Raw genomic sequence first — 19,425 nt, forward strand, 5'->3', positions numbered from 1 at the left:
ATTTTTTTTAAAGTCCGTAATTTCCTCAAGTGGTATACTCACCAAGTTGTGCTTTACAACTCTCTATCGTCTTGTCAAGATTAAGCTGGAACCTACTACGTATCTGTCGCTTTGGTGAAATGAGCGGCACAGGGGTGGACTGCTGTTGGACTGACTCACTCAACTCTTTCAGATCCATCTCAGCTTTGCTACGATCTAGAAAAAGAAAAAGGATCTAATAAAAATATTTTTTAAAAAGAAAAAAGATTATTATCCACGTAAGACAAATTTGACAGAGTAACAACACAACCTGAAACATGTTTCATTTCTTTTATAACTACAGGCTAAACAGTAATTCTAAAATGACTCCACTAAAAATAATGGATTCTTCCTCTCTGATGCTACGTATTTCACATGCAAACTGCATGCATAAATTATACGGATGTTCTTTTCCATCAACGTTAAATTATCAAGAAATTATCATTCAGTAAATTGTCCGACAGCAGGTCTAGTAAGCTACTGTTATTTACTGCTATTAGTATATTTTCACAGAGAAAATTAAATAATAATTATCCTTGTAGACATGATTTAGAATTTAAACAATAAGTCATATGGGTTGCTACACCAGATATGGTAATCAATTTAATAAACTATTTTTTCCAATATATGGCAGCTAATCTTCTCTTGAGCTCTCCAACACAATTAAGAGAATTTTCAATGAAATATACACAACTGTCAGCAGAGTACAGCTAGAACTGTCTTAGCAACTAAGTTTCACATTTTTGCTCCAGGTTTTCACAGACGTTATACTTCTGTTCCACAGTCCTATCATTTACTCTTTGCTAGCAATGTGGACCCTTCATTTTGGTGCTCAGGACACCAAACCACTCTGGAATTAGTTGCTTGTCTGGGCAAGAGGACATGAACAAGGTGGATGGAATGGAAAGAAGAATTAGGTTCTGCCACTTTAGCTCCTTGAATTGGCTCATCGTAGGATTAAGTAAGATCCAGTGCCCTAGGCTGGAAAAGGACAGAGGCCCATCGAGAAGGCACAAGACAACACTAGCACAATGCACATTTTTACTTCATTTATAGTTTCAATCCACAGAAGTTAAAGATCTCACAGTATTCTTATTTTACTTTAAAACAAAACCCCCCCAAAACCCACTCATCTCCAAGACATTTTCTTGATGGACAATTCATAGAGAAAACTTAAATAAATATGAAGAGCTAAGCCAATGATTCCTCTGCTCTAACGTTCTTCATGAGTTTTAGCTCAGCGTTAAGGTTCACCTAAGAGCCATCGTACACAGTGACTCGAGCTCTGCAATGCAGGTGTCATAGTTGGGCTTGGCCACTCTACCTACTACGAGGCTGCAAACAGAATCTGTATTACAGGTAGAGCAGGTGCAGAACAAATCGTTCAAGTATTCATGCACTTTTTGTTTTCTGCTTAAATAGCAGTTTCCCATCTCTTTCCAGAGAGAGGCAGCAACTTATGTGCTGCAATCCCACCAGCCAAATATACAGGCTATATATTGGATCACCCTGGATTATAATTATATATGCATTATAGCATACACAAATTCAGACTAAATAATCTAACGTTCAATCATCCTTCCTAGCCCCAGTGAAATAATCCTGAAAGTAATATTGAATTTCACAGTCCTCATGTTGCATTTTCATACTGGAAAACACCAAACATATCACAAACTCCATCACTTTCAGTGTAACATTTGAAAATAACAAAGGCCCTAAGTTGTTTAAGTACTTTTGAAAAATTTGCTCCTTGTATTAGAACTAGGTTTCTTCTTCCTGTGCATTTATAGACTGATAAAAACCAACCTTAACTTTTTGTAAGAGATGGTCTTGAAATTAATTTCAATTCAGGAAGATAACTTTCTGCATGATATACAGTATACCAGTTTGTAACTTTGGAAAGTATTTCACATAGGAATTACAGTAAATTACCAAAGGTATCTATCTGGTGATATAATACTGTCTTAAGAGTATTTTTTTCTGCCAGTAAGAGAACACAGACTTTTGTCTGGGGCTTCACTGCAGAAAGAAAGGCAGATGAAAAATCCCCTTATCCCAAACATGATCTGCGAGATTTAAGCTAAGAAAACACAATTCAAAAAGAGCACATGAATCAGACTTCAACTGAACCAAACAGATGAGTAAATTAATAAAATTACTGTCAACTTCTGTGAAGTCTTTTGACACACATTTTTTATCCTTCAAGTATTAACCAGGAAATGATTACCTTGAATCTCTTTTCCTTCACTAAACGTTTTCCATCTAAGTTCAGCAAAACACATAGATATTTGTTCTCACAGTTACCCAGTAACAGCTAAGAGCTATGGAAATTTAGGTTCCATATATAGCACGATGAAGGAAATAACAGACTATTTTTCCCCCCACAATGCTCTTTAGCTAACTGAGAGTTAGTTAAATCCAATCCCCTCTAATTCCACAGCAGTAACAGCTATTTCATGCTTAGTAGAGAATTTCATTCAAGGTCTTCACAGCCAAAAAGATCTCATTAAATAGTCACTTTTTTTGTCACCACTACAAAAAATTGGGACAGAAAGTGAATGACAAAAAGCAGACTACCAAAGAAGTTAAGTAAAATCACAATCACAAGTCACAGCTTAATTAAACTCCTCTGGCTTTCCATAATCTACCCCAGAGGGGCTGAAATAAAAATGAGATTTCAGCCTAACTTCCCTCTTAACTGATGACAGGTAGCTCTTTGCAAACATACAAATTACAGTTGCATTGATTTTTAGGCTGGAAAGACAAACTATTTGTAAATTTAATTCTTCTGTGATGAAAGCAATACTCTGTTAGTTTATTTTGCAGAACTGCAATTCAAGATACTTCATCACACTGAAGAGCTTTGAATGGATGTCATCTACAATGAGAAAACAAATAAGGCATCTAGCTCCAGTGCTTATGAAAGAAACAGGTGTTTATTTTTCCCCTATTGCTATTGTAGATAACAGCAGAGTATCACCTTTCAGTCTCATGTTTTGTTCTTACATGCCGTATGAACATGCAGGGGAGACATTATCCCAATACTAAAAGTATGTCCTATAGCTGAGTTGCTTTCATGGAACGGAACGATATGATACTATAGCAAAGGAACACAAAAACTATTTTCCCTATCAAGATACAAAAAATGCACTGTTTAATTAGAGTTTAAGTCCCTAGCAGATTTTGAACTAATTCATACATCCTCCTAAAAACAGAAATTAACTGGACATGTGGTAGACAACACCTGTGAAAAATACCAACTTCGAAGCTTCACTCTTATTTTGACATTCCCAGAAGCAAATGAAGAAAAGGAGATCTCATTATCACTGGGTAGGTGCGTTGTTATAGGAAAGTACTTCACCTCAAACATCAAAACACTCTATTCTAAACCTCAGTTCTAGTCAACATTTTCCTTAATTACTGTGATGACATTAATTTATCCATCGATGACAGAAATTAAGGCTGCCTTTTTTAGGAAAGGGGTCACAATTCGAAATGTTTTTAAACTGCAGAGCGTTTCTGAAACAAAGAAGCTGAATTAATAGATCTAATTGCTATTAAGCTACAGCTCTGCAAGTGCTGAGAACTTAAATGTTATTCTGCACTCTGCACTTAAGAAGAGGGGGAGGTGTCAAAGATACAGTTACAAAATGAGGAGTATGTGGCTAAAGAAGAATAGCGGTAAAAAAAGAGCTGACTGCTTATAGTAAATATGACTCAATGTGATGCTACTGGAGAAGCGATACATCAAAAGTGTCATAAGAAACTCTTCCTAACACTTCCTGAATTAAAGACTGGTTCACTGAGTTATGCAAAACATGAATTATAACACAACATCCTGTTTGGAGCACTTAAAAATAAAAATAAACACACAGGGAAAAAAATGCATGCAAACAAGAGATGGTTCATAGGAGAGAGAGAAAATCAATTTAGAAAATATTATGTAAGGGGGCAAATTCACTTTGGAGAGATGAAACATGAAAAAAATATTAACAGCCTTTCTCCTTAAAGCAGAGAAAGCTGCCTAAAAGGTGAGAGCGATCATTGTTCTCCATGGCCAAGAACAGACAAGAAGAGTGTGCTGTATTTCCAGCAAACATTATTTAGGTTGGATATTCATGTGAGGTTGAAAGAGTGATGAAACTTTCAAAAAGTTTAACCAGGAATAATGTGGAATTTCCCTCATCAATTTCCAAGGACAGATTAAATAACGTTGTGTCAGGAATGAAGTATGGGACTTACTCCTTTCCCTTAGTGTAGTTTGGAATCATGATGTTACTGGAGCATTGTCAGCTTACATCTTATGGTTTTACAACAAGGTGTTTTGTTTAGTTGGCTTTCAAGACCTGCAGTTTCCTATCAGGTATGATAAGGATAGAATTTCAAAAGAAATCAGCTTTTTCATTTTCACTGAAGGAATTTGAGTGTGTTTTTTTTTGTTTGTTTGTTTGTTTTTAAATTTTGCCATATATGTGTATATAGCATGTATATAAATAAAATAGTTATAGAAAGCCTTGCTCTAGGATTTGATAAATACAGAGTTACCATCACTACATGGCAGGATATGAACATGAAAAGATGGCCAAATGGGAAAGATAAAGACAAGAGACACTATAATACCTACCCAGTGAACTCTACATTTTAATATGGAAGAACTGTCACAAGCCAAACTTACCTAGCCCAGAAGGAGGTCTCACTGAGACTATCTGTTTTTCCAATTTGTCTCATTAACTCTGAGGTATTAGTAAAAAGAAAACCAGTAAGTTTTTCTCATCACCCATCTGAAAAAATTAATTCCTTATTGGGTCAAAGTTTTATTCCATCTTTTCTGACTCTATTACACAAGGTCAGGCATATATATATAAACCTGGAATTAATACATATTTTTCCAAGCAATCTGCGTATAGCTTGATCATTCACACCTCCACTTTCCCTTTAGCCAGTCTACCAGGAAGAACTGATGGCTCATTTCCAATATTTTTCTTTCCTTATTGCTGAACTGGAAAATGATCACACAGCCCTTAAGCCTGCTGCTTAAGGTACAAGTTTCTCTTTTCTGTACTTTCACTTTTGTTTTTTTCCAATAAACCCTTTTCACACAATTAATCTTATCTGTAAGCCACGGGATTCCCAGATGAAGCCATGTCAGGTATAGCTGACACAAACAAATGAAGAAGGGCCTTTTCCATGCCTAGCACCAAACAGCATATATAGCAAAGGAAATTCCCCTAAAGCTGAAGAAATATTTGATATTCTACCTGGAAGTATACTAGCTGTTCTTTTATGGTACTACTTGTGGACAACAACAAAAGATTTTCAGTTCCACCCTATGTATTCAAAATACTCTAAGCTCCAACTAATGTCTCCCACCTGTGGCTCAAACAATTTCAGTACAAAAATGTTTCTTAACATTTTTTTTCCCCAATGCATTTTATTTTTTTGTTTTCAGATAAGACAACAAACAGCTGCAGTGTAGCAAAGGAAAGTAATGGTTATGTCTACACAGATAGATTCACACTAAGAAGTTCAGTATAAACTTGTATCTACAGTTACATCTAGCTCACTGGAATTTGGAACATTTCAAGTTCTGCTTGCTGTGATCAAGCCTTCCTGAAGTATTTGGCAAAGACCAAGAGGAAGAATCCTGTCTCTCCATGTAATATCATGGGGATGAAAAAAAGTGGCCAGAACTGAATCAGAATACTCTTGGGAGCAAAGCATGACTGAAGAAATTGATTTATGTCTCTTTGGCTTTTGGAACTATTTTACCAAAGTAGTACTTTCCTACTTCATCTTTCAAAATTCCAGAATCTGAAATTTAGGGATTTTCAAGACGTCTGCTAATTCCTTTCCTCCATCTGTCTTCCTAGATGTGGATGGCTAGCGAAGAGGTTACATGAAGGTAGCAAAAGAGAAACCCTAATAAATCCTAAACACTAAAAAACACAGGAGCTCACACAAGAGACCGAAGGTTGAAGAATGGCAATATTCATGTAATTACAAGCTTTAGAAACTTACCTGCTGTTTAGTAACATTCATTTGTACAGGTTAGCCAAAAATCATCTCAACTACTTCCTTCCATCAAAGAGAAGGAATGATAACAGGAACTTTAATTCCATTTATAAAACAAAAAAAGAACAGCTTATTTGATGAAACAGCAATTATGTAAGTGCCACATGTAAAGCCCTTTCTTCATTCAAAGCTACATGGAATCAAGTTTGTTCATATTTTCTCACATTAACACCACTGTAATTTACTCAGCTATAACAGAATTAGACTTTCAAAGGTCAAGACTAACCAAGATTAAGATTCAGAATGCTTCCCGGAGTGGAAGTTCTTTCTTGCTTAGCAGAAATTGGCGTTGACGCTTGAGGAGAGAAGGGTTTGGGACTGCCTGACAAGCTCCCTGCTTGACCTGTTCTTGTTGGTGCTGGAGAAGCTGAAAAAATACAAAATTTATAAAGAAAGATTTAAAAATAATCATAATAAAGCCATACTCACTGGGACAAAACAGCTTTTAAACCTTCAAAAGCAGAGAAAGGATTTTTGTTTAATAATTTCAACATCATGTTATACCTCCACTGTAACTTACAACTGTCTCATACTTTAGTTTAATAAAAAAGAAACTATAAGGAAAATCACGTTACTACAGCTATTAATTCTATTCAGGCCAAATGAATGTTTACCCTCAAAACAACTCTGCTTTCAGCAGTTGCTAGCTTTCAAGATTTGGCTATTTTAAATGTAAACAAACTCTGACACTGAACTGCTATCTATTTTATTGCGTGTATGTAGGTAAACATTTAAAAAAAATAAAACTAGCCCATTTTCTAGATCCATTAATAGAGAATTAGAAACACAAATCATACTAAATTTAGTCAGTGCAGTTGGAGATTACTGATGAAATCTCACAGATTAAGTAGTAGGATATTCTAACTTTCACACAGTTTAGTTAAAATTCTGTGCTCTGATCCTTCAAAATGTATGCAAAGTCATGTTTCAAAAACAAACTTCTGGAAACACCCAATCTGTCTAGAAAGGGAAACATTTGTAGGTCATTACCTGAAAAGAAAGTCTTAACTCCTGTCGGCAAGAGTTGTCCATTAAATCTCTGCTTAATGCTCTGAAATGGTCATTCTAAACTCACTGCGTGTTCCCCAGCACCTAAGACTGTCTATATATTTTTTCAGATTCCTAAAAGGTAGTGATAGCTGCTGTTTCAGGAACTCGTTCATAGAATCATAGAATGGTTTGGGTTGGAAGGGATATTAAAGATCACCGAGTTCCAACCCCCTGCCATGGGCAGGGACACCTCCCACCAGCCCAGGTTGCCCAAAGCCCCATCCAGCCTGGCCTCCAACACTTCCAGGGATGGGGCATCCACAGCTTCTCTGGGCAGCCTGTGTCACGGCCTCACCATCCTCATAGTGAAAGATGTGTTTCTTATATCTAATCTAAATTTACCCTCTTTCACTTTAAAACAGTTATTCCTTGTCCTACCACTGTAGTGCCTTATAAAGTCCCTCCTCATCTTTCCTGTAGCCCCCCTTTAGGCACTGGAAGGTCACCCGTAAGGTCTCCCTGGAGCCTTCTCTTCTCCAGGCTGAACACCCCCAGCTCTCTCAGCCCATCTTTACAGCAGAGCTGCTCCAGCCCCCTGACCATCCTTGCGGCCTCCTCCGGACATGCTCCAACAGCTCCATGTCCTTCTTGTGCTGTGGGCCCCAGAGCTGAACGCAGTGCTGCCAGTGTGGAGTGGAGGGGAAGAACCCCCTCCCTAGACCTGCTACCTGCACTTCTTTTAATACAGCCAAGATATTCCAAGTTATTTCCTTCACATCACTCCATCACTCACAAGATGCAATGGAAACATCCCTATCAGTGGCATACAAATAAAAATATTCCTGTTTAATCATAGTGCTGTCCTACTACTAGGATTTTTTTTTCCTTTACAGCAAACAAGTAATTTAATTTACATTTTAATCAAAACACACAGGTTCCACTAATAGGTTATCTAAATTTATACACGGAGTAAGTATTACAAAAATTAGCATTTCTAACAATATACTGGTAGAAATCCCAGGTGGGAAAGTGACTATACTACTTTAGAATAGACTAAAACAGAACAGAACAGTTCAGCTGGAAGGAACCTTCAAAGATCATCCAAGGCCATCTGTCTGCTGTTAAGTCAAATCTGGCATTTCTGTGCACTGTAAGACAGGATCTGTAAGGTGCGAGGAAAACTTAAAAAAAAAATCCCGAAAAATACTATGATAACAAGGAATCCTGAGTAACAGGAGAACATCTGTCATCATCTATTATCTTTATCTGATAAAACAGCATTAATGTGATTTCTCGTAATTATCGCCACCATTATGAAGAAATGATAGTGTGCTATAATTAAAACTCGATATCTTAAGACAGAAAACAGTACCTGTAAGCTACACCTCGTGTGTGACAGATGTACACACACATATACATGATAACTGATCTATAAAATTAATTATTTCTTTTGATACGTTATTGTCTATTGAAATGTCCATATCTTTTCATACACTTAAACTCATCAGAGTTACTTTGTCATCACTTTCATAAGATGTACAGGACCCTATCACAAGGTAACATGTTCCCAAATGTCGTTTCACAGCCTAGCTTTTATGGGCTAAGAGGAATAAGATTCCCAATCCACTACCTGTCAGGTCTACTGTCCATTTGGTGTTCATGTTTGTCTGTTTAAGGAATTATTTGACAGTACACACATTGCAGAACAAAGGAATAAGCATTTCTATTGCACAACAGCACCTCCATAATAAGCTACATCCACTTGTTTGAAGAAGCCTTCTACAGCTTCCTTTAATGTTATTTTTAATATCAGATCATCTAAAATAAAAATTTACAAGGAAACAAAAGCTTTCTGTCAAGATTTATGTAAAATTTGTGCTAAAGATGTATATAAATCTTGAGAGAAAGGAAGAAGAAAAATATATATGAAAGCTTTTTCTAAATGTAATGCTTCTTTTGGGTTACAATTTCAAGTCTAACATTAAAAAAAAAATCTATGATACTGATCATATCAAAACAAAATAAAATTTAAGAAACTTCACTGTTATCATGCCACGTCAACCATTTTTTCCAGTCTCCAATTTCTTATATATCTTCACCCATCCTTTATATGTAGCTTTTAGAACTTCCCTTATTTTTCAGTTTTCAAGATCAAGAAACTTGAAAAACTTCAAAGTTTTTACAAGTTTTTACTTGATTATATGCTACTATCACAAAAAAAAACTCTTTAAAAAGGAATCTGAATAATTAGACCCTGCCAAAAAATGTACCAAATCCATTAGCAATTTGGAAATTTTCTATTGCTCCAAAATATGTGACAAAAAATGCAGAATTGTATGTTAAGTCTGAAGCAATTATTTGCAGCTAAGCTATCCACTATACAGGACTGCTAACAGTTTATCTCCAATCAATTTTAAAAGCATTACCAAAAGTTTAAAAAAAAAAAAAAATAGAAATGGAACATAATGATTTTTTTTTTTTTTTGCAAAGAAATTCTTTCAACAAAAGCAGTTTAATGGAGACGAATATTAAATAACATATACTGGGGGAGTGTCAGATAGTGATGATCTTAATTTGATGGATGGTTTGCCTGAGCAACACAGAATTAGCTGCCATTTGGTCTTTCACTACATTGTAAGTCTGCGAAGTCCAAATTCTATATTCACTGCTCCTATTTCCGTTTATCTACTCTGCCTGTACAACTGTAATTTTATCATATTTTAGCAGTTGGGGAACACTAATTAACACCTTGAAAAAGAGCTATCAATTTTTAAATAGAATCTCCCCTAATCATAACAATTCTAACGAGTAAACTAAACAAACGCAGAAGTCTTGTACCCCCTTCTTTTTTTACCTGTATTTTTCTCTGTAAAGTCCATGGATTCTTCGCTTGCACTAAAATGACTGGAAGTTGCTTTTTTCTCTGCGTCCTGTTCAACATCAGATCCAGTGTGCACTGATGAGTTTGTACTCATTGGTGACCGTGGCATATCTGTCAACGAAATCCTACGACCAGTACTACTGCTCAACATAGGCTTGCTCATTAGAATCTTGGGCGATGCTGTCATATCAAAGTTCAGTTTGATTTTCTCCTGTTTGTCTGTCTTTGCAGTTCCAGCAGTTGGGTTTGCAGGATCTAACAACATTTGGTATTGATTGTTGGGAGTATATGGTGTCCGGAAAGGTGCATAATTAAATACTCCAAACTTTCTACGAATGTTATCAACATAAACCTCCATTTCTTGCATTGCACTATTGAAGATGCTTTTAGTCTTTTTCACAGAAAAAGGAATTTCTTTTGACATGAGGTAGCAATTATTTATTGGAACCCAGGCCCTAAAAGTAATAATAATAAAAAAAGATTATATGACTACATTTCACACAGTGAATTGACTTTGGCAACTTTTTTTTTTTTTTTTTCAAATTTTGATTTATTTTATCCTAATCATAAAGATATGCACATCTCAGATAATTTCAAGGGACTACCTCCACCCTCTTTTAACAGTTCAGTGCTTAAGCTGTGGTATATAATTTCTTGTCTTAGATTATTCCTAGCTTATTTTACACTTCCCCAGTAACACATAAAACAGGAATAAACATTGGTCAAGTATGACGAAACATACTTAACCAAAATAGTCTGTGGAACTGTAAGACGGCCATTACTAAACAATCTTTCCATTGCTCACAGTTAGCAAAGAAACAGAAAAACACAGTTCAGGGAAAAAAAAAAAGACTTCAAAATAACATTCTTAAATATATAACAATCTATTTTTACACCTAATGTAAGGGCAATCAAACTCCCCAGTGCAAGGAAAAATTGCTTCTCTCCAACAAATACTGGAAAGATTTTATTCATCATGAAATGAGCCAGACTCTAAAACTTTGCTTTCCAAGGAAGCTCAGGAAACCTTGACTTAATAGTTTCATGGCCCTGTACAGTTTTGAAAGCACTTGTTTTTATAACTATATGGATTTGTATTTTTAATTAATTATAAATCAACTAGGTCTTCACCACTAGGTCTTCTCCATCTAAGCTGAGGGTTCACAGGTACAGAAAAATTAATACCTTTCAGAGCAAAACTGGCATTTTCAACACAGATCTTTTTTGTCTATTTTTTAAATCTACAGTTGTGTTCATTCCCGTAGTGTTTATACAATACTTGGTTCCATCCTTAAGAACTGTAGTTCTTTGCAGCACAAAATCACAGTCTCTGGAATTAATGTGCATACTCAGTGAGATTATATAGGTGATGTCTTATGAACACGACTTGCATTCTACAAAAACGTAATGGCTATGGTATTATATAGCTTGTCAGGGTCAAGTCTCAAAAAAACAGAATCCAAAAACTCTGAGAGCACAAAATTACAATATGAATTTTTTAACTACAGCCAAAAACACCCTTTGGTTAAATTCTCACCTGTCATGTTGGCCAAAGAAACGGGCATCAACTTGCCCATCTTTATCCCTCAGTGCTTTAGCAGGCCAGAATGGAAAGCCTTTGAGTTTAGCCCAGACCAAAGGATGAGGATTGCTCTAGAGGAAGAGGTAAAACATACATTAAGAAGATACAAGCAGTATTACCTTCAAAACTCTAAGTGCAAGTACCACAGATGACCCGTGAGGAAATATCCTGTATTGTGGACTGAGAGGCTGCAAACAGTTTGCTGACACCTTTTACAGATATTTCTCACTGAAAGCATGCAGTCTGACAGCTAAACATCTTGAAACAGCCTTCTGTTTCCACAAGGACCATGATTTGCATGATGCACAACCACAAGCCAATGGTTCAGTAAACTTCAGCAGTTTTCCTTAACTCATTAACTTTTCAGTAACCACCACCACAGGTTGAAAACAATGGGAGGATAAGAAGTCAGAGTCAAATGAGAATTTTGTTTAATCGATTATCTAGGCTACCATAACCCATAACTTACACAAGGCTCACAAAACCAATTCTCTCGTTTTTGGCAAGCAGCTAAGTAACATTCCGGACACACTTCAATTTCATTCATCTGAAAAGAAAGAGCAAATGGTTATTTAGTAGCTTAAACACCATCTAAGGTGTGATCAACAAATATTATAATGTTAACCTAATTTACTAACATAATTTTTCCACAATTCTGTGGTCATAAATCAACCTTTTCTTGCCATGAACTCAACACTGTTTTGACAGAAACCCATCTTTTTCTACCCCTGTAATGTATCATTTCCAGCTAATGAACTAATCACATTTCTACATTTCTCTTCAGACTATGTGCTACGCTGTCATTTACTCCAGTCAAAAAAATACATTCTTGCTTTGTTGATGTACTTGTTCCAGTGATAAAGAATTATTTATCATCATTTGTTCCAGACACAAAAATATAACCTCAATTGGGCATTTCATTTCATAATAATTTAGGATGAACCAAAAATAAAATATTTTTTTCCTTATACTCAGATTACAAAAAACATTCAAGAAATTAGGCTCAGGTTACACATGCAATTTTTTTTCTGTGAAGAATTGATACAATGTCAGAATTTAATGAGTATCATGCATATTGCTGTGTCAACCCAGGGGTTAGGAGAACACTTGGCACAAAGCATCCGATCATCAGATAATTTATATCAGTGAAACATTGTTCAAAAATACTACATTTAGAATAGCAAGTTTTTGTAATGCTAAACATTATGAATAGCCACTGAAATAAAATCAGTGCAATTTATCAGTTTAAAACACAGGCAGTCATTTCTGTATTTATTCACAGGACTTTCATATAGTAACAGCAAATGAAACACAAAAAATGTATTTATAGATCAGAAAATCAGTGTCTCTTTTTCCAACTCATGCATTCATTTGGAAAGATAAGTGTCTGTGCAGATTCCACGTCTCCTTTCTCCCACCACCCACCACTGAAAGTCTTTATTATATATAGAGAATATCCTAATGGAACGCACTTCAGCAATGCCCTTTTCAAAATCATTCCATAGGCCATGGATATGCATCTCTAAACATAAGAAAGCCTACACAAACTAGAGTTATGCAGTACACACAATAGAAAACATTATTTCAATCACAAGTACAAGCAATGGAATGTGTTTTTCCTTTAAAAATACAGATAGAATAATCAAATTAACTGGGGAACACATACCTCATGCTCACAAATTTTGATGATGACTTTTGCTGTTTGTGTCAATTTGTGATTTCCTGAGGAAACAAGAAAAATGCTTTAACCAAGAACACTTATGCTAAAATTGTGATAAAATCAACAGGTTTTAGTTTTAAAAGTCTGTATTAAAGACAAAAGGGAACATCTAAGAGATAATGCAAAACCAGTATACACAAAATACATACTTGTAAAAGAATTAGGCAAACAATTATCCTCCCAGCAAATACAGTAAAACTCTTAAAATGTTCCCTTAAGCCAACTGCAGCCTGCCCACTGCTGATACACTGTGAAGTGACCAACATGTTGCATCATTTCCTCAATTGGGTCTCCTACAAAGCACAGCGTCATGCAAAATACTAAAGCAATGTATCGTCAATTTGAAGAAAGTTTAAGATGGACTGAGCAAGTGACAGCACATGCAGTAAATTATATGGTCCTAAATTATATGTATGTCAGCTGTTAAAAATCTGATGTTTTCAGGAACTACAGTAATTAGCAAAAAGATACTTTCAGCATTTGCAAGCAAATCTACAACTTGATTTACTACATTATCTAATCCAAAGTTTTGTATTAAAGGATGTAACTACACATGTACATAAGTACTTACCCCCATTGTAAATAATGCAGTTGTGCAAAATCCATTTGGCATCAGCCAAAAATGCTTCAGTGCAACCGTACATTTTCTTTTTAACATTCTGGGAAGAAAAAATTAAAAATGTATCAGGAAACAGAAATGAGTAAGAAGTGACAGCTTCTTCCTGAACAGTTTCCTATCATAAGTCATACAATTAATAAAGCAAACTACTTATTTATAGTAAAACCTGTAATTCTAAATACTTAAGAATCTATCAAATTCATGTTGGTTTTTGATTGCCTTGAAAACTTACGATCTAAATCATTTCTAATAAAACTAAATTCAATTCCTCAATGTTTAAAAAAAAAAAAAAACACCAAGGGAAAAAAATACACCACCTGTAAATTTCCTGAAACAATATTATTCTACTAGCATGTTACTGCTCCACAGAACTCTTGTTTTTTTAATTTTTACAAGCCCAGAAAAAAAATTATTCACCAGATCACATAAGACAGGATGTCTGATACTCCAACCTACTAACTGGGTGAAGCAATTCATTTAGATAAAATCAGTCACATGGATTTGTCACACCTATGTAACACAGACATCAATGTCCACTGTAAGGGCACAGAGAATGAAAATGCTTGCTGACTGTTCACCAAGTAGTAGCAGAGCAAAGCTCTGCAGAGCTCCACTGCTTATTAACAGAGTGGAGAATGAAGAACTTCATAATGTGAAGCACCTAACTTATTATTGAATTGACAATCAAACTACCATAATCCAATTCTTTACTGTTTCCTTTTTCTTCCACATCTCAGGTGCAGTGGAGATTATAGTATTTGTTGAATGACCACTACATAAGTCTGGAATGACCCCTGGTCATACACTCACACGGTCCCAAGACAAATCAATGTACCGGTGATCCATTAATAGCTAACAAATATGATGATCAAATGCAAACTCTGATTAACAAAGTCTCCCCACAGGATGATTCCTGGAATTAGATGGATTTCTACAGGAGGAGGTCATCAGTGTAAGTTTGTCTTTTTCATACTGTTTTTTCCTTAGCATTTGCTACTGGTTCAGAAATAATTGCAGATTCATTCAGTGGGCATACGATTATTTTCAAGCTATAACTGAACTGGCATTTACAAGCAAAAAAAAACCTACAATAAAAAAAATAAAATATTTTTTAACAACCTCTTTCCTGCCTCCCATCAAACACTCCAGGTATCTTAACCATAGCAATCAAACTGACGGGATCTTCCTCTCCTTGCTTCATACAAACCTTCTCTAATGTACAAAGGTCCATTGGATGAAAGATATATTCTGCATAATCTGGGTGTTGATCCAGTGAAACTGGCTTTTGAAATGGCTCTGTCTGTTAGGAAAAAAAAAAAAAAAACTGCATCTTAATATTGAATGGTTTCATTAATATATATTTTTCTAATCAAGTACAAAAAAAAATGGATTTTTAGTAAAATGCCTAAAAGGCAAAATATCTCTATAGCAGTCATTAAACATTATTTTTTAGCTGCATTTTTAAAACGCTTTGAGTGTCAGCTCAATATAAACAAAAACTGACACTTTGCTTCTGAAAAGCAGCACTTAAAGCTTCTAATGACTCCTCCTAAAAGAAGAGTATTGACCGCTCCGGAGTAAAAATACTTCAAGAGCTAAAGTGTATCAAAACTAAACAGTAACCTTTCCAGGAAGTGCCACTATTGTTCTGCTAAAATACTTATCGTAGAGACACCAGAGTTGCAAAGAGCCCATGATTCCACACATCTGGTTTTCCCAATGTATTTTACTGTAACATTGCAGACAGACTCCTCTAACTTATTTACAGGGACAAGAAAGGAACAGGAGTTAAAGCAAGCCATGGCAATTCATCACAGCATCTTACTTCAATTTACTTTTTTCTTCACGTGTGAAAACTAGACAAAGCTTGCACAGCGAAGAGTGACCAGAAACCAAATCATAGAATCAGTGACTGAAATATCTGAAACTTAGAGGCATGTTGATTTTGAGGACTGAGACAGACTTGTGGAGAGAGGTAAAAGTCAAGAGAAAACAATTTTGCCTCCAAGACAAAAATTCATAGAGAAGCAATCTCAACTGGCATGCAAGTTGATGGCACAGCTTTTCACTACATTGAGTGAAAAATACTCAGTGTTTTACAAGTACATGATACAACAAACAATTTCTGCTAACAAACAGATGCTAGTTTTTCAATGGTTATAATGGATTGCCGAACAGTGTCTGTGCTTACAATCTTGCCCATGTACCTGGACTGGTAAGAGATCATATCCTGTCATTCCCCTGTATCTCAGAAATAGCATCGTCCACTTCCAGTGAGTGAGAAAACACAAAGTCCCCCTGGGAAGCCTCACTGTAGTTTCAGTAGGTAAACTGAAAATATCTCCAGAAGTTGCATTAAAAATTAAATTTTAAATGCACTCCAAAACCATAGATATAGTCTTAACTAATGTTTGCACCAGGTGGTAGACAGTACAGAAGCTGTCATATATAGTCCAATAAAATATGCTAGGCTCGAAATCAACAAAAGGAAGCAAAACCCAGTGTTATGACAAACATACGATCCAAGCATACAAAAAAATCTTCCTTACCCCTGGCTGTTTCATTTTCTGTAGTGCAAACTTCAGTAAATATGATAGCTGTTCAATGGTGAGCATTGTCATAGCTTTACTCTGTGTTTCTATGCATTCTGCAACTGTGATTTTCTAAAAATTAAGATTACAAAATATTTTGTCAGCAAACATTTCGAGGTGAATTCTTCTCCATTAAAACATCCCAGCATTTGAATGGAAGAAAGTAATGACCTCCTACGAAACAAAACATTTCTGATGATGCAGCAGAAGTACTTGAGATAATTGTTTTACTCAATTTTAATTATGAATAAGTTAATAAAAATAATAATAATTAAAATAAAATATTTTTTTAAAAAAAGGGAAAGGACTGGAAACTGCATCCATCTTCTACATCACACTAAGTGAATGTGGGAATACATAATTTCCAATACAATGCAAGTTCACAGCAATGTGAATAAGTGAGAAATTAACGTGGGCTCTAATACAGGCCAAAGAAAAACATGTGATAAAACAATTTACTTTCACTGAAGATACTATGATGCTAATTATTCTCTCCCCAGGAATCATTGGAGAGGAATGGTTAAATTCTTCCTTAGCCCTGCAGAAAAAAAAATAGTAGCAATAATAATAACATTCACTTGTTTACGTAAACCCTCCAGTGGCAAATATTTTAAGCACTGCTGCAGAGCTACCAGCCCACAGCAAGAAGCATAAGTTAAACTAGTTGAAAATGCAGAAGGTTTTCAGAATTAGAGGTGTGATGAAGGGATCACTCTTTGAAATGGGGCCTTCTCTAGAGATGGGAACACAAAGGAAGTTGAAGAGTCATGGTAAGAAGGCAAACACAATCCAGGAACACATACAGAGAAGTGGGGAAGCAGCAACAGATGTCTCCTTTTTTTGTACAAATTCTTCTGGTATGGTTACCAAGAGGTCATACAGGAATAAAGCAAATGTTCAGGAATGTAAAAAAGCTGCTTCTATCTCACGCACATGAAAGAAATCCACTCCTTAAAACAAACTAACCTCACATTCTGGGCAAAACCAATCCCCCTCTGGTTCCGCTGTCAGTTTCAGACACTTAGCATGATAAACCCGAGGACAGAGTTCACAGCAGAGGACTTGGCCTTCCCGATGACAAACCCAGCAATAGAAATCATTCCGTCCATCCTGTGGTACAACATCAACAGGGTCTGTGGTGAGTGGCTGCTTCATATAGTAAAACGGACCATGTCTTAGTTCTGACTGAAATGTAGGCAAGAAAAACAGGTTTGGTTTCAAAACAAATTTGCATTTTTCAAATAATAATATTCATTATATAAAACAAGCAGAAATCTACAGAGTTTGATTAACATTTACGTAAGCATAATATCCTTTTCATTGCACAAAATCATTCATAAAGAGGTTTACTTCTCATTCAGATGACAAATGCTGAATTACATTCAACACTCAAAATAATTTTTTGTGGCAAGTGAGGACATAATGTGTAGGTGATGCAATCCAACAAATATCAGTAAATACTTTTATCTTCAAGAAAAGAGTGTAGCTATAGAGGTTGTATGTCCTCTGAACTCAGAATTCCATGGGACTGTGGAAGCTAAATATTGAGAGAGATTTAGTAGTGGCTAAGCCTAGGACAACCGAAGAAGATAGTCATGAAACAAGGAGCTGAACACGATGCAAATCTGTGCTAAGTTGTAGCAATTCACAACTTTTTAAAATCAAGCAAGACAGTGCTGATTTTAATTGATAAGGCAAACCATGGAGTAGGGTGATAGAGGAACAGATTCACATCCTTAATAGGGTGTGCCACAGCAGCATGAACCCTGGAAAAGATTTAATCTACCATTTAAACGTGTATCAGAATTTAAGACTCACAATCTCCACTGGTTTGCCTGCACTAGAAAATAGTGAACTTCATAAACTGCATGAACTTGACTTTCACTTGAGCCTCAAATAGCTCAAAGATGACACAGCTGATACCAAAACACTACAGTTGAAGATCCTAAGACAGCCAAAATGGGTCAACAGAGACCCTAAGTTTATTAGACTGGATTTGAAGAGATTATAACATTTATTGGAAAATTAAGTACTGTTTATCAATGACAAAGGAACTAAAGTTTACTGGTTGGTATTAATTATAGGCATGGTTTGCTTCACAGGGGATGGAGGGAAATAATAAGCTCTTTACTGTGATTTTTTTTTGACATAAAACCATTTGTTCATGATATTATTTTAACAATCCAAGTGGCTGTTTGTAGTTTACAGAAGCATTTTCTTTGATTCTCAGGTAGTTTTGAGTGCTTCCTACACCAATTAACAGCTCCGCAAGTTCTGAGGCCCTTAAACTGTCACATGCCTACATGATTCATAAAGCAGTGGAACGATATGCATGTTCCAAACCTTTGCAGCATCCTGTACAAAACTACTCACACAGGACAAATATTAAAAACCACAAACCAATATCATGCCAGTTTGGACTGTGATCTTTCTAGATTTATTAAGTTACAAAGGACAAGGTCTAATTATTTTCATGAACAGAGGATGTTCAAGGTGCAGAAGTGATACTCTATGACAATCCAGCTAAAGGTGTTGTATCTCAAAAGATAAACCAGAAGAGATATTACCTGTAATTATCAAATACTGTATAATATTTTAAGCAAAGAAAGAATGTTATCGTAATTCCAAAACTGTTCTGCTACCTACAGGGTCACTCAGATTTCTATGTTTTGGCAGTCTTCATCTCCTATTCTACAGACAGTGCAGCTAGTGAAAAGGTACTTGCTCCCACCACAGAAATGGTCCAGGTATTATTTTCTGTACATTCTCTGTGCATGTTTAATCATGGAATACAAATTTTTTACATGGAAGTTTCTACGAGATCCTGTGGAATAAACGGGACAAGAAAAGGCTTTTCCTACGTGTCTGATGTATTATTATGCCATTCAAACCAAGATAGAAAGGCATGTGTAAACACAGAGTGAAAAAGAGAAAGCTGCAGTTTACAATTCA

The 19,425-nt window shown here is 35.7% G+C and overlaps 1 protein-coding gene across 10 annotated transcripts in view; it reads right to left on the minus strand.

The window, feature by feature from the left end:
• The window catches only part of ZMYND8 (zinc finger MYND-type containing 8), a 59,356-nt gene that overhangs the window by 14,946 nt on the left and 24,985 nt on the right, over positions 1-19,425 (minus strand). For 9 of the 10 annotated variants that reach the window (XM_035344191.1, XM_035344185.1, XM_035344184.1 and 6 more), the window contains 10 exons: positions 17,440-17,658; positions 16,432-16,545; positions 15,090-15,182; positions 13,835-13,922; positions 13,210-13,265; positions 12,013-12,090; positions 11,499-11,614; positions 9,935-10,416; positions 6,317-6,457; positions 43-195 (listed from right to left, as the gene is read on the minus strand). In XM_035344191.1, the coding sequence (XP_035200082.1) occupies positions 43-195; positions 6,317-6,457; positions 9,935-10,416; positions 11,499-11,614; positions 12,013-12,090; positions 13,210-13,265; positions 13,835-13,922; positions 15,090-15,182; positions 16,432-16,545; positions 17,440-17,658 (1,540 nt within the window). The remainder of the gene's footprint in view (positions 1-42; positions 196-6,316; positions 6,458-9,934; positions 10,417-11,498; positions 11,615-12,012; positions 12,091-13,209; positions 13,266-13,834; positions 13,923-15,089; positions 15,183-16,431; positions 16,546-17,439; positions 17,659-19,425) is intronic. The other variant, XM_035344190.1, reaches the window with a different exon arrangement.

The sequence above is a fragment of the Oxyura jamaicensis genome, chromosome 20 (genome assembly GCF_011077185.1).
Source record: "Oxyura jamaicensis isolate SHBP4307 breed ruddy duck chromosome 20, BPBGC_Ojam_1.0, whole genome shotgun sequence".
Taxonomy (NCBI): domain Eukaryota; kingdom Metazoa; phylum Chordata; class Aves; order Anseriformes; family Anatidae; genus Oxyura; species Oxyura jamaicensis.